Source organism: Dendropsophus ebraccatus, chromosome 9, assembly GCF_027789765.1.
Source record: "Dendropsophus ebraccatus isolate aDenEbr1 chromosome 9, aDenEbr1.pat, whole genome shotgun sequence".
Classification (NCBI taxonomy): domain Eukaryota; kingdom Metazoa; phylum Chordata; class Amphibia; order Anura; family Hylidae; genus Dendropsophus; species Dendropsophus ebraccatus.
In genome coordinates, this window is record NC_091462.1 from 29,390,438 (window position 1) to 29,406,968 (window position 16,531).

Consider the following 16,531-nt stretch of genomic DNA (forward strand, 5'->3'; position numbering starts at 1 on the left):
GGACAACTGTCGCTTCTAACTTTGTGTGAACAGTTCATGGTCAGCTCTAATCTGCTCTAGCACCTCAGTGCACACAGCAAGGTCTATAAAGACTCCGGTGATGGAGGATGTTACTGGTCACACAAAGCCTCAGCCTACCCCTGGTCTAGATGAATGAGTAAATATTCACAGACACCTCCAAAATCTTGAAGGAGAGAGGGGGTAGCACTATATTAATCCCTATGGGTTTAGATTAGGATGTGCTAAAAGCATTTGTCGGCGTAAAGTTGTCCAATGCTGTTCACACTGTGTATGATGCAGAAAACAATGGAAAAGTAACTTCATTGGTCTATAAGTTGAATAAAGATTATTATGACATTGTAACATGTAAGACTGAACTCTTTGTTGCTTTCAGTTGTCTTCCGATTCTTCAGCTTGCACCTACTGACAGGTCTATAAGTCCCAGACCAATATAATGAACGACACAGGAAATTATGAGACTGGAACATTCGTCTCTCTATGTTTGGAATAGAATGACAACATAATGATTAACCATCCGCTATGATAAAATATAGAATAGAACGGGAAAAAGGTTAATCAATAGTTTAAGCCAAGTGAAAATGCAGATTCCCTGTGAGCCATCACGTTGTCAGATTACCCAGCATTCCAGGTGACGTGCTTGCTCTTTATCACAGGGTGTGCGCTGCTGATAAACCTACTAATACCTACTGATAAAGAAGTTCTCCGCAGTGACAAGAAATCCCTGGAGCACCCCAGACGGCATCTCCGCAAACAATAAGGACTGTTACTGGGAGAACATAGTTATCAGAGAAATTGTAAGTATGCTGGGATTTATTCTTCACTTGTTGTCTATACTGATTATTGCTGTTACTTTTCTAGTTAGGATTTACAGGTCTGTTTTGTATATATAGGTCTGTGGCATATAGTGTTATGACCCAATATAGTGGTGGTGGAGGTGGTGGAGAAAACTTGCTATATGCATTAGATTGCCATATGGCAGCACATACAATTCCTATGGCTAACACTGAACTGCAGTAACACTTATAGTTCTCCAACCATGTCTATCAGGTACTAATACGGGAAACAGATCACTGATCTCAGGGAGACCAGCCAAGGATAACACTGTGGGCTGCCGGCTAAAGTGCTCAATACAGAGAAATCCTAAGTGCATTGCTCCCTGGGATATAAAAATATGCAAATTGACTTGAAGGGCCACTTAAAATGGTGCTTTTGGTGGTTTCCCTACAGGAGTCACCCTTTGGCCTTTGGAGTCCTTTCCTGAGGGATATCTGGCTAATTCTGTGTTTGGAGACTCTTAAATGAGGCTCCACAGGCTTGTACTGCATTAAACACTTTAAACAGCAACTGACAGTATTATCGTTGGCTGGTCTCCCTGAGATCAGTGATTTGTTTCACGTATGGCTCAACTAGGCATTGCTCTCACTTAGCCAGAATTCTGCTCCACACTGATGAGAGGCAACACCCCAAAACAGCTGTCTGTGGATGGATACCTGGCCTTGGTTTTTCCTTTGTCATTTCATTGACTTATAGGGCCACTTAATATGGTGGTTTCTGTATAGGAGTCACCCCTCGGCTGGTCCCTTCCCGGAGGGATATCTGGCTAGTCCTGTGTTTTTAGACACTCAATGGAGGCTCTTTTTTGCATGTGTGGTACTAAATCTTGGAAGAGCTTGCCTACCAGCGATTCCATTATGGTAAAATACACAAAGAAGTTGAGTTATGGTTGCATTGGGGTTTGTAGCTGCATCACATCATTTTTCCAGTAGTCAGTAATGGAGGAAAGTCACTGCAGTACTGGAAACCATAACACAACCTGATTGTCTGTTTTACCCTTAGTAAGCGGCGTCTGTTATATAAATGTTAAAGTATATCCATTACATTATGTTCATAATTATGTTCATTTTAAGAAATTTAGGAAAGCAAAAAAAAAAGCTTACAATCAAAGTGGTTGTTTGAGAATAAAACCTATTTTAAACCGTCTAATGAATTATCATACTTTTTCTTACTATCTTTTTGGGGTCTTTGATGCTTTCCGTCTGTTCTTTATACAAACTGCTCTTGTCTTTACAAGCCCAATGTCCTGTCTGGTGTACATCCTGTAATAGACTTCCTGTCCCAGTTAACACTCTAGCCAGGAATTCAGTCAACTCTATTTACCTCCCACTATGTGGGTGTAAAGGGTGCAGCCAAAGAGGTGGAGTGGGAGAACGATTATCTGTTGGGGGAGAGTCAGGAGGTCCCTATATACAGACAGTCAGCCAGTAAGTTCGCAAGTTTGTATGACTTTTGACTTAAGTCACTAGAAATGAAATCTGAGAGCGGAAAATATAAATAAGACTAAGCTATTGTAATACAATGATAATAAAATAATGAAATCAGTTAAAACTCTTAATAAAACAGTTTTTTTTACCTCCCTTGGCTACTTTAGAATGAGATACACTCTAGTGATGTCTTCATTAACCTCTTATATAACAGGACATGGTGTCCTCTTATGTCTTAATCCCTCCCCAGACTTGTATGGCAATGACTGACATGACAGTGCCGTGACCAGCGATTGGCTGAGGGGACTGTCACTGCCAAAAGAGTCGGTCTCGGAAGTGGAAGTGGGTTTGCCAGGGACCAAATATGATGTAGAAGGACAACGGGGAGCATAGAAAGGAAAGAATAGGCTGTTTGCTATATTCTGTGCCTGGCAATAAATTAAAAGTTAATTCTGAGCGGAATACCCCTTTAATGTTGTTGCAAGACTGTCAGTAGCAGGTGACCAAATGTTTGTTCCTCCATGCACTTCTTGGCCGAACAATTATTTAGCCACAGTGGAAAGAGAGAGTGGAACTTCTCTGGTGGGGTTTTGTTTCTCCTTTTACAACTTGGCACTTACAGGGAGAAAGACTGCATGACAAGGTGGTCACCTTCACATTCATACTGCTTTCCCCTATAGGTGACTGTGAATCCAAAATGTTTTGCACATTTTATGTGGATTATTGGGGACACTGGCTGCCTTCCTGTATTCTTCATTGCTGGATTACTTTATTGTACTGGGAGTTTAACTATAGAAGAATCCCACAGACTGTTATTCTTACAATTAGATAAGGGCTGCTGGGATCTTTGAACTGAGATATGAAGTCGTCAATACAACATAATTGTGTTTGAGTAAGCAGCATTCCATAAACTGCTCGGAATATGTTAGAAACAGAAAAAACACATTAAGGTAAAAGTAATAGTTTATTTAGAAATAGAAATGTGAAATTAATTCTACATAGCAGTGTAGCAGAGCTAAAATGATCGTTTCAGTCCCAGGGTCCTCATTCATTTATTTTTAATGGTAATTCTGAGCAAATTCCCCCCCTCCCCCTCCCGCAAAAAAAAATTAGTTAAGCATTGTCATCTCCATCTGTTACCCCTGTAGCAGTATAGTGTATGATGGAAAATGTTACCATAAGCATAATTCACTGCATAAATGGGGAACTTTGGATTGATGTTCTGGAATACAGCAGAGCTAGGATGAAACAGATGACACTGCAGGAATAGAGGTGGTGAGAGTGCACTATATGGGCAAAAAAAATGTCAGTGCTTGGGATGACCTAAGAAAATGTACTATCAGATACAGTACATTCTTTTTTTGAACCGCAGTCCGGCTCTCATGTACAGCGCCGTACACGGGAACCGGGCCGTGGTTAAAAAAAAAAAGAATGTATCTGATGGTACATTTGCTCTAAGAATGTTTACATAATGTAAAGCAAGTTTGTAAAATCATTATGGTTAATACACAGCGTCAACTAATAAACTCTGCTAAATCTGACAAATTTGACTTCTTTGAGTTTCTACTTTGCTTTTCCATAACGTTGAAACAGTCTTTTGCTTAACTAGGCTATGATCAGTATAGTCGGTTATCAAAACATATTTCTTATTTTTTGCAGTGATAACTACATGGAAACCCAAAAATCTTCTATGAATGGTAAATACATCTTGTCTCTCTAACTTATTACAGATCTTAAAGTGTAACTGTCATTTAATCTTTTTTTTTTTTTTTTTGCAGAAATCAATAGTACAAACAATTTTACCAAACTCTGCAATAGGTTGAATAAGGCCCAAAAAAAAAATCTCTTTCTGTACTTAAAAAGCTGTTTACCAGCTCCCCAACCCCCTACTTTTTATTTGCTCATTATTAGGGAAAGACGTCTTCATTACAGAGAAGCAAAGTAAAGACGGGTTTGCTGAGTCCATTATACCCTATGGAGGGGGGGGGGGGGGGGGTTGAGGGGGATGAGTGAGCAGGAAGAGGAGACAAGTAGCCTTTGAAGACTGTCTGGGCAGATAAAATGCTGGATTCACAGGTCAGAAAGGTCAGTGCTTATTTGGAAGCTTGGTGAGATAAGACTGCAGGACGTTGTTTTGTGCAGGGCTGCCTTTTCTCCTGTCTGTGCTCACTCATCCCCCTTGGCCCCTTCCCTCTCCATAGAGCATAATGGACACAGACAGCCTGCTGAGGGCTTTTCTGAGGACAGTAGGAAACGCTTTTGCTTAATAAAACCTATTACAGAGTTTCTTAAAATTGCTTGTACTAGTCATACTTATTGCTTTAATGAGGCCAGAGATTGTCACATGTTGTATAACCACAGGGACTGCTCTAAATGGAGATTACAATCGCAATTGTCTAGTAGACCTTCTGGCTACTATGGCTCTATTAAAGGGATATTTCAGCCACTCAAAACTTATTTGGATAGGAAATAAGCATCTGATCACATGTACTCAGCTATCTCTGGCAATGAATGGAGCACCCGCCAATGTCATCAGAGAAAGTTTGGTCGCCATTCCTGAAATCCTGATCTGATCCCATGATCAGACACCAATTCCTTTATCCTGTGCATGGGACACCTGTGTATTTTTATCCATGTGTGGTTCCTTGTAGTTCCCGATTTACATCTATATATAATGTTTACATGGTAATTTAGACATTATTCACCTGGAACAGACCATGAACGATCAGTACTGTGACCTATAGTCATAGTTATTGTATTCATAAATAATAATGACTCCTGAACACCCTTTGGCCTTAAGATAACTGTTGGTTAGATGTTGTATTGTGTAAAGGCATCATGAAAAAAATATCTTTCCCTCAGAATGGAAATGTACCAACTCAAAGGTGCAAGATATATGTCGATTATATATCGATGGCGAGTTATAGAAAGGCTGCCAGAACTTTGTAGGTGTTTACTTAAAATCAGGAATCATCCAATGTCCATCAGTTTCATTGATTGTCTATTGAAAGAATCGGCACCAGATGTATCTGATGTACATTCCTAGTTTAATGTCTGTAGTATGGTTGATATACAAGAACATGTCATAGGATCCAGTTCAGTAAACCTGCAGGAGGGCCAGGTATGTTGTCTTAAAGGGGTTTTCCCATCGGAGCTTGTGAACGTTAACCTCTGGAGCATTTGGTGGCCCAAAGAGTGAATCTAGTACAGGCCACAGTGGCCGTGCAGGTGCACTGAGCACTGCATTCATTGCGGGACAATAGGGGTCCTGGTGGACCCTTAGGGCCCTATTACACTAAACGATTATGGTGCGGAAAATCGTTATATCGTTTACATTTTAAACGATAATCGCTCTGTGTAATTGCAGGCAATGATCGAATAACCATTTGTGTGTCGATCGTTCATTTAGATCTGATCCTAAAACCGTTGTTAATCGTTCGCTAATCGTTTACTGTAATTCCACATTCGACCACTGTAATTCCGCATTTGTTCACTAATCCTTCAGGTTAACGATAAACGATCTTGTTTGTGATCGTTTATTGTTAATTGCGAATCGTTAAAAATCGCTTAGTCTAATAGGACCCTTAGCAATCAGCTTGGTGTCATCTATCCTATGGGTATAGAATAACATACTGAAATAGGAATACCCCTTTAATACTAATGCTTAACTAACTGTCTGTAGCCCATCCTGCATAATAGAGTGAGATTGTTGGCGCTAACTTCCCTCTAAAGTTTCTCAACTTTGTATGTAAGACTACTTTATGTTTATCTTAAAAAAATTCTTTTTAGGCGGCACGTCTGTGTCGTGGGTGGTGCTCGTAGTAGGAAAAAATTCCTATAGCATCATAAAAGTTCAAATCTTGGCACTCACCATTTTCATGCTTCCAGAAATCTTTTATTATAGAAAATTCATCAGATTTTTTTTACAGCGGTACAAAACAGGACGTTTCGGCATCAAGCCTTCCTCAACAGTTGAGGAAGGCTTGATGCCGAAACGTCCTGTTTTTTACCGCTGTAAAAAAATCTGATGAATTTTCTATAATAAAAGATTTCTGGAAGCATGAAAATGGTGAGTGCTGAGATTTGAACTTTTATCATATCTTTCAAAAATGGCTGTAAAATACAGTTTCTCTGCTCCATCCTAGAATATGGTTTAGTGTTTTAAGACAAGACTTGCTCTCGCTAAATTGTTACTTTGATAACTTTTTTTCATTGCTGTCTATTGTGTTGTTTGTTTTTAGAGGGAGAATTACAGTGCTTACAGGATGGGTATGTATTTGCAGGATACCCAAGAAGATTATATGGTATAATGTTGTAGATATGAACACAAATGTTTCACTGTCAACTACTATAACTGATGAAAAAGCGGAGATCCGAACATCCAGTGGTTGGTGGTAGAGTGAAAGGAACATAAGTTTCAGGGACTTTCATATTTCAGGGACTGTCATATTTTTTTTTTCCTCCAGAAATCAATAGTTCAGGCGATTTAAGGAAACTTTGTAATTGAGTTTATTAGGTAAATATGCCATTATCTGCATTCAAAAGGACTTTCCCCAGGTAACCTCCCATTCTCTCTCTCCTTCACTGCTTATTATCAGGAAATCTCAACTCTTTTACATCAGTCGGGCCCTGTGTAACCTATGGAGAGGGGAGGGGGAGGAGGGAGATTGGTAGCCAGCAGAGAGCAGAAAACAAAGGATTACACTGCAGGACCTGTGTGAAAGCTGTATTCAAAGGTCAGAAAGGTCAGTGCTGACTTCAGAGGAGAAAGCCTGGTGATGTAGCTGTAAATTAACTCTTTGTTGTCCTGTTTTGGTGCCTCATCTCCCTCCACCTCTCCCCTCTCCATAAGAGAACCATGAAGACCAGGGGGGGGGGGGGAGCTTCAAGCTGCTTTTTCATGATACAAATGCATTTTTCAGCTAATAAACCCAATTATAAAGTTTCTTAAAATTGCCTGTACTATTAATTTTGATATTAATGGTGTGTTCCTAGGATGGGTCTAGGTGGTGTCTCTGTGCCAAACTGGTCCAGCTACCCAGCACCAGGACGTCAATGTTTCTAACACAATTGGCTATTATCAAGCCAAGAGCGATGTGTCCGGCTTGTTAACATTGCTGCTATTTTCTTCAATAAAGTGTTTGCATTGCAGCCCTTGTGGATTGGGCCCTTTCTACACCAGCTGCATTACTGGGCATTTTGAGAAAGAGAAAAATGTGCGCGTCCACGCTCACTGGATAAAATCACTCCTTTATTAATATGCTAAAAAAAAAATCCAAAACCCCATGAGAAAATAAGTTCCAAAGTCAACGGAGGAAATTTATCAAGGGTTTTGCGCCTCTTTTTAGGTGAATAATAGGATTTTCCACCCATTTTTGGTCTAAGTTCTATTTATGAACCAGTATTCAATGGGCGGATATTTTTTAAATGCAACTTTTTCTTATCTGCCTGTTTTGAGTATTCACCCAAGAGTTCCGATTATCTGGTATTTATCATTTGCGACTTTTTAAAAAGTCGCCCAAACAGGTGCAGGCCTACAGTACGTCTGGTCAGTATCAGGTGAATATGCTTTTTTTTGTTGTTGCATTTTTGCGCCTTTTTCTGCGACTTTTTACTTAGCTACATTCACTAAGGCAGTACATTATTTTAATAAATCAGTCACAAAATATTCGACCAAAATATACACCAATCCTCATTAGAATAGTCCCAGAAATTAGACTTGTTAGAAATTGTCCCCCAACGTGTTTCAGGCCCCTCACTCATGACACAATAGCTATCAGGGCTGTTTCTGCCATGAGGCTAAATGGGTTTATTGCTAAGACGGCAGATTGTAGGGGCAGAAGATTTTATGGAGTGGCCATAAATTATACTTTCTTCTACACATCACTGACTTGATATTGACCCCCATGACCTGCAAATAGCTGGACACAGACATAGATTGCAAGGAAGTCCGGACTGCTAACACTTTGCGGGTATTTTTATATGCTTCACACATCACTACACTACAAGTGATCATTACCCCTTTAAATGGAGCACAAGGTGTAATGTTTGTATGACCATGAATAAGTTCACCAAGAATAGTCACAATGCATTGACTCTTGGAGACAAAATCAAGATTGAAGAATTGGTTACACACTGGTGGAACTGGCAACTTTAAAACTTTTTCTGTCTTGTCCTCACTAAGGCTGTGTTCACACTACGTAAGTTTCCGGCCGTAGCGCGTTCCGTGAATAAGCGGCCGGAGATTTACGTAGTTTGCATACAATCGAAAGTATAGGATCTATGGCTGCGCAGTTCACACTACGTACGAACTTACGCTCGGATCGTATGCGGCGCCGTAAAAAATGAACCAGACCATTGTTTCGGGACGGAAATGCTGTAACTTACGCCCGTAGCGTAACATGCGGTCCCGTATGGCGTGGTGATATCTTCATTTTTACACTTTGATTTGCCGATCCAAAAGGTTCTATGGGGTGTCCGGGGCTAGCCGAAGATATCCAAGTAAAAGACCGCTGTCAGATCACTACGTACGCCGCTCGGGAAGCGTACGTAGCTTACGGGCGTAAGTTCGCGGACCGTACGTAGCCGGTCGCAACTTGCGTAAATCCCGGCCGGATTTTTACACGTATATGTCCGGCCGCGAAAAATATGCGGCCGGACATATACTTGGTGTGTGAACATAGCCCAAGAATGTAAGGTAGTGCTTGACCAAGGTCATTCATGGTGGAGCCGGATTGTGTATGCACCTATAGGCTGCAGTTTTAAGATTGCCAGATTTCGCCTCAGGCAGCAGAATACCCAGAATAGGCTCTGATAGCCATGAATGACCTTTAATAGTCAATCAAAGATCTACTTTCGTTTTAAAGGCTCCAGTTAAAGGGATTGTTCAAATATTAAATAGTTTTATATTCAGCTGATAATACTCACCTAACCCAATGCCTGCTGCTACTTTTTTAATCCCTATGTTACATATAAAGCATTGATATATAGTTATATTCTCTATATAGCAATAGTAATTTTCTCCATTTCATGATTTTTTTGTTTTGTTTTGTTTTTAGATCAGGGAAGAAAGCAAAGAAAAAGAAAGAAAAGGAAATAAGGGTTGGATTCTTTCAGCTGGTAAGTATGTGTGAGTGTGCATACTGTATATCCTATGGGGTTGGGGCATATGTGGCACAATAAGATTGGGAGCGTTATAGTAGATGTATCATCAGACAGAAAACATGGGCTTGTGCTTGTTATTGACCTCTGCCAGTGGTAATACATATAAGACAGGTCCAGGGGAGTCATTTGAAGTCACTGGGACACAGTCCCCCAAGTACCATATACCATTTATATTACTGGTGTCTTCTTGTTGGGCTGAGGAATGTTTAGGGTAAGAAGGGGTAAATGATAACTCTGCACCTACTGAGCATGGTTATTTTAGTAGGGAGGGTTTAAGCCTCCAAAATAATGTGGAACAGCTATAAGCTTTGTAATGTGTATTTGAAGTGGCCAAGTGTGACGCTACAAAATATTATTTTTTTTTGTACCTTGAAAATGTTTGGTAATGTTATATGATGTGAACTGGTCTACACTATGGGGGAGATTTATCAAAGGGTGTAAAATGTAGACTGGTGCAAACTGCCCACAGCAACCAATCACAGCTCCTCTTTCTTTCCACCAGAGCTGGAAGCTGAGCTGTGATTGGTTTCTGTGGCCAGTTTGCACCAGTCTAAATTTTACACCCTTTGATAAATCTCTCCCTATGCATTGAAATTTGTATATAGGCAATGCACAAGTTCGAGTGACTCTAGAATGTAGGAAAATGAGGAATCAAGTGAGCGATCTGTGTCGACGGAGTAGTTTGAGAGGGGAAGCTATACAAGGACCTCACAGCTCAGGCTTCCAGCTTGGCTCATCACACGTGCAGCTAACATGGTACATAGATTCTGAAAATCTGCATCCCGCAGCTGGGAATTGCACTATTCTGAGACTAAGGGAAAAGGGAATTTCGAGGAAAAAATTTGTCTACCTTCCTCAGGAGAAACCTGACTACTGGAGACTAGAGAAAGAGACAGCTAGAATCTCCATGTGGATTTACTGGGAAACCTGCTAAGCAGAGTCTACAATGTTTGTAAAATTGGAATATTCTCGACTGTAAGTTACACTGGATGCCTGCTTTCCTTCTAGTTCCGCTATGCTTCCTCCAAGGACATAGTCATGATGGTGGTTGGGGCAGTGTGCGCTTTAGTCCATGGGGCAGCACAACCATTGATGCTTTTCGTCTACGGTCTGATGACTGACACATTTATCGCATACGACAAAGAAAAACAGTTGCTTTCAGATCAAAACAAAACGTGTATCAATGATACCATCAGCTGGGTCAATGGAACCATCTTCGAAATGGATAACTCTACGGTGCTTTGTGGGTAAGATATCATGTGTCTACAGCTCTAGCTATAAGGAGTGCCTCTATGCTATTTTACTACATCTAATGTGTTACGACCACTTCTATAGGAATCTATCTTTCATTTTCCAAAGAATCTGTGAGGCAAGAAAAGTGGAATCTTATTGGTTGCTAGGGGCAACTGAGCCCGTAATACTTTACACCAAAGTGTCTATATTTAGAGCTTATGTACCACTAGGTACATCACCATGGGCTTTTTACATGAACAGAACAGGGCCGGGATGCCGATGGCACGGCCCTTTTTCTTGAACTGCCGCCCAGTTCCTGGGCACAGTGCTGGTCTAATCCCAGGCACCCGCTGGCCATGAAGCACTGGAGGTGGGCCCGCCATCCCCCATTGTGACAAAATGCCCTCCCCATTGTGAGCCGTAACACAAAGGGGAGGGGGCATCGTCACACTGGGGGCCCGTAGGCCCGCCCCAGTGCTTAATTCCGACTGGTGCTCGGGAATACACTGGTGCTGTGTGCAGGAATTGGGCGGCGGTTCCAAAAAAAAGGACAGTGCCACTGACATCCCGCCCTGTTCTGTTTATGTACAAAGCACATGGCGATGTATCTAGTGGTACATTCGCTTTAAAGGGGACCTTTCACATTGAAAACTACATTTTCTTAAGTAGTTAAGTGGGCGGCCCTATTTTGTCAAGTGGGCGGCACAGATTTTGATATACACAAAATGTGCTTCATTTCCAGAAAACCAGAATCCCCCTTTAAATCAATATTTGATACATTCCTTATTGTATTAGAAGTCTGAAGAGTGATTGATATTTTTTTTGCTCCTCCCGTTGGCTGCCTCAGTTGTGTCCAGGTGAAAGGTTCAGGGAGATGGAAGTTTGACCCGTGTTTATTGGCGCTGCACTTTATATTTATGACAGTCTGTTACACTCCACTGACCCTACGCTGTAACCTTTATCTTATTTCACAGAATAAACATAGAAACTGAGTTGACCCAGTTTGCATACTACTACATTGCTATTGGAGTGATAGTCCTGGTGATCAGCTACTTTCAGGTACACAAACTACCGTATAACAGGAGTGCTCTCTATAGTCCCTGTTAAATGTTACATTAGGGGGATGTACTCACTATAAAGAAGTCCTTCAGCTCCAGGTGAAGATAAAATTCCAAAATTTTATTTCTTCATCATTAAAACTTGTTACATTGATACGCCATAGAAGTCAAGCTGGTTATGTTATATAACTGTGCCAGGATTAAGAATGACTAAAGTTCAAAAAGCATTGGAAATTTTCTTATGATGTATCAATTTACCAAGCTTTAAAAAAGAAGAGATAAAGGGAGACACTGATCAAGGGCTTTGTACCTATTTTTAGGTGAATTATTGAATTTTTCACCCATTTTTGGTCTAAGTTCTATTTATGAGCCAGTATTTGACAGGCAAATATTTTTTAGATGTGACTTTTTTACATTTGTAATTTACTTCTATTTACAAATATTAACTCTTCCAGTACTTATCAGCTGCTGTATGTCCTGCAGGAAGTGGTGTATTCTTTCCAGTCTGACACAATGCCCTCTGCTGCCACCTCTGTTCATGACAGAAACTGTCCAGACAGGAGAAGTTTTCTATGGGGATTTATTACTGTTCTGCGCAGTTCATGTCTTGGACAGAGGTGGCAGCAGAGAGCACTGTGTCACACTGAAAAGAATATACTACTTCCTGTAGGACATACAGCAGCTGCTAAATACTGGAAGACTTGAGATTTTCAAGCAGAAGTAAATTATAAATCTATATAACTTTCTGAAACCAGTTGATTTGAAAGAAAAAGATTTTCACCAGAGTACCCCTTTAGGATAACAGGGGTACCAGCAGTCTTACCCCCCATGATCTGACACTTTACCACTATACCATTACTTATATCTTTCTATAGCGTATTGCAAATATTATAAAGTTGTATGAGTTTAAAAGTTATGGAAGAAATGTATAAGCTTATAGATTTATTTAGGTGCTATATAACAGCTCATGAATGGTGCAGATATCATAACATTATTGCTATATTTTCCCCACAGATTTCTCTATGGGTTATGGCTGCGGCGCGTCAGATACAAATAATTCGTAAAGAATATTTCAGGAAAATAATGAGGCTTGATATAGGTTGGTTTGACTGCAACTCCGTCGGAGAGCTAAACACGAGAATCTCAGAGTAAGGAAGGAGAATAAAGGGAATAAAATTCAAATGTTAGGAACTTAAACATGAGATCAGATAAATGGGAAGTTTTATAATTTATTCATGCTAGGTACGGGGCATGGTGGCAAATGGTATAGGCACTTAAGACTAATGTGAGCTCTGTTATTGCAGTTATTATAGGCCATAAACAAGAGTGGGGCTGTGTATAGCATTATTTCTAAACTCAGTGAACCTAGTAGAAAAGAAAAAATATCTCATCCTATGTTGCTACATCTAGTTGATTTAATCAGAATCTGACAACATTAAATGGTCACTGTCGTTTCAAACAACTTCCCTCTATATATGTGATTGTTAACATTGTTGAAAGTCACTTAATTTACCAAAAATGTCCCCATATCCCAGTAAAAGAGCTCTAAAGTCTTGGCCAATAGGCGTCTCCCTTCTCCGCAATCTGCAGTCCATTGCCTGTTGTTTGGGAAAATCTGTCTGTAGTAACAGACACAGCAAGACAAATCACAGGGAATGGGGGTGGGGCTTAGCATGTGTTCCGTGCTGTAGAGGGAGAAAGACTGTGTATCTATATCTCAGAGTCCATACCAGCATCAGCAGTGCTTGGGGTAATACTTGTCTTACTTGTCTGCTGTTGTTTTTTTTCTTCTTGCTCATAGCACCTTGTGAAGCCATTGCACCAGCTACCTCTTCTGCACCTACATGCCTTCTATAGTACAGTAGTGTACTGTATAAATCCTCCCCCAGTGCTTAGGGTAACCCTTACCTTGCTGTGTTACCAGGGGCGTAGCTAAGATTCACGGGGCCCCATAGCAAAAAAAATTTAAGGGGCCCCCTCCCCTACGCACAACACAAAGCACAGCACATATAAATATATATACAGTATATGCTCTGTGATGTGGCCAAAAAATTAAATCTCTTGTGCCCAGAGGCAGAATCCTGGCAGCAGCCACAAGAGTGACTGGCAGCCAATGTCTGCTTGCTCTTTTAGTCCACTGTTTTTACCTATAAGGGCCCATTAGGAGTAACCCAATGTTCAGAAGACAAAAAGATATCTGCTTTACTGCTTGTGCACTGATAACCCTTGACCTCTGCACAGCAGCTGGAGAACAGAGGTTATTAGAGGAGATCTTTGTCTTCTGCTTGTTAACTCTTCTTTGTGTTGCAGCATGTAAGTAAACATTGGGTCACTTACACACTGCAGTATATAAGGGGTTAAGCAGAAGGACACACTCTTACCTTCTCCCCCGGGCCCCCCTCCTGCATGGGCCCCATAGCAACTGCCTACCCTGCCTCTATGGTAGCTATGTCACTGTGTGTTACTGTTTCTTTTATGTATGCAACCCCCCCCCCCCCTCCACACACGCACGGCACATATAGTAGTGTACTGTGTAAATTGGCACAGTGCAAGCCTGGTATGCCTAACTTGACACGCATCTTCACGATCCGTTCCTTAAGCTTTTATCACTGATGTATTATCATTATCAGTAGCCGTTCATAACATTGTCTCTTTCCTTTAAACAGCGACATTAACAAGATTAACAATGCCATCGCCGATCAGGTCGCTATCTTTATTGAACGCATTTCCACGTTCGTATTTGGTTTCCTTATTGGATTTCTTGGAAACTGGAAGCTTACACTGGTTATTGTTGCTGTGAGTCCTCTTATTGGTTTAGGGGCAGCTTTAATGGCTCTGGTAAGTCTTTCAATAGACAATTCACTTTACTGAATATTAAATTAGTGTTTGTAGCCCGTGCTTAGTCAGTGAAGAAAGTACAGAAAATATCAATGCACAACATCAATATAGGAATCACATGCATATATGCATATCTGTGCCTTTAGTCTCCCTTAAAGGAATGCTTCAGGGGAAAAAAAAAGTTGCATTAAGAATTTTCAAGCATAGTTTTATTAATATTAAGAATTTAACAAATCTACAGTATCTGCCAATATCATCACCCCTAGAGCCTGCCCACTTATACACAGAAATGCCGCTCCTATAAGTAGCCTGTGTGTAGTATTATAGAAGATTCTGGCCGCACTAACTCTTTATGACTTTTAGAGACGGATACATGATACATGCCGCCTCTTTACATTTCGAGTCATGAAGTGCAGTTATATGAAATGCTTAGAGAATTATGGTTTGTTTCTCTATGTGACTATTATGGAACTGTAATGGGAACTAGGATGTCTCTTCAATCATCCCCACAAATGGATTTAAACTACTTCTGAGAAAGATACTGTAGGCTGTAATTTACCTCCTAGTGATGTTATTTTTTTTTTTTTTTTACCACAAAGTACACTTAGTACCTTCTGTTGTTTGATGTTACAAGCTGAAGCATTTGATGGGCTGTGAGTGGTCTCATCACCGCCTAAAACTGCAAGATGACCGGCAATCAGGAAATTACTCGTAACCGGGACGGCATCCCAACATCTGACATCAACATGATTATATATCCTCTTGTAGTGGGTAATCAATAACTGCAACATGACCTATCCCAAACTGACCTTTCTAGAGACATCTAAGAGACATGTCCCCACCATCTTTAGATACTGGAGAGCCATACCATAGTGATATGACCATATCATCCATTCAAAAAGTTGGACCTTCAGGGTGCCATTCAAAAAGTTGGACCTTCAGGGTGCCATTCAAAAAGTTGGACCTTCAGGGTTCCATTCAAAAAGTTGGACCCTCAGGTTGCCATTCATCAGCCATAGTACCTTACTCCCTCCCCACACCCTTACCACTTAAACCACTAGAAGGCCATTACCTTCTGTAAACTGTAAGCTTCGTACCCTAGTTTAGTGGGAACCCTACCTTTGAACCCAAGGCACTTTGGAAGCACTCCATACCTCATCAGAGATGGGGGCAATTCCCATCCATAAGGTCCACTGTAGAGTTGAAAAGTAGAAAGAAACAATCAAAAGTTGACATTAAAGAAAAAGCTATCCAATGTTGATATTTGTACAATAATATAATAAATAATAATAATAATAATAATAATAATAATAATAATAATAAATAACTCCCAATTTTAAGGAGTTTGTTAACAATCATACAAGGCTTGACAAATGACAGTATTTTCAGGGCATCAACACTCAACTCAATATTGGACCCAAAGGTCCAGCAACCACACCCTGGATTACTATGTTAAACTTAATATCAGTTGTGCAAAATGTATTATTGTTGCACAGTGTTTAAGGAATAAGGTGTTTTTTTAATGTACTTTGTACTTCTTAAAAATTTGCATATAAAAAAACGGACTTAAAGGGGTGTTCCCATCTCAACTCATATTCATTTAGCAAACCTACCTCCATTTCCTGGTATAGCTGTTCTTTACCTTGACAGCTCGTTGTCTAGGTTACCAACCACCACTCTGCTCTAAAAGCAGTGGTCTGGTTAATGCATATGTAGACCACTGCTTTTAGAGCAGAGCGGTGGTGGGTAACCTACACAACAATCTATCAAAGTAATGAGCAGCTATACCGGGAGACAAGTCTGTTAAATAATTATATTTGCAAAAATATTAACGATTCTAATATATATATATATATATATATATATATATATATATATATATATATATATATATAATATAAAAGGGAAGAGACGGCACTCCGGAATGAAGTGATGGTGTACTTTATTCACCCAACA

The 16,531-nt window shown here is 40.3% G+C and overlaps 1 protein-coding gene across 1 annotated transcript in view; it reads left to right on the plus strand.

Annotated features, from left to right (window-relative positions):
* The first annotated feature begins 731 nt into the window (after window positions 1-731).
* Window positions 732-16,531, plus strand: part of LOC138800808 (bile salt export pump-like) — a 47,440-nt gene continuing 31,640 nt past the window's right edge. The window contains exons 1-8 of the mRNA XM_069982856.1: window positions 732-815; window positions 3,942-3,979; window positions 6,524-6,551; window positions 9,341-9,401; window positions 10,455-10,693; window positions 11,654-11,738; window positions 12,752-12,885; window positions 14,404-14,575. Coding sequence (XP_069838957.1) covers window positions 3,952-3,979; window positions 6,524-6,551; window positions 9,341-9,401; window positions 10,455-10,693; window positions 11,654-11,738; window positions 12,752-12,885; window positions 14,404-14,575 — 747 coding nt within the window. The 5' untranslated portion in view covers window positions 732-815; window positions 3,942-3,951. The remainder of the gene's footprint in view (window positions 816-3,941; window positions 3,980-6,523; window positions 6,552-9,340; window positions 9,402-10,454; window positions 10,694-11,653; window positions 11,739-12,751; window positions 12,886-14,403; window positions 14,576-16,531) is intronic.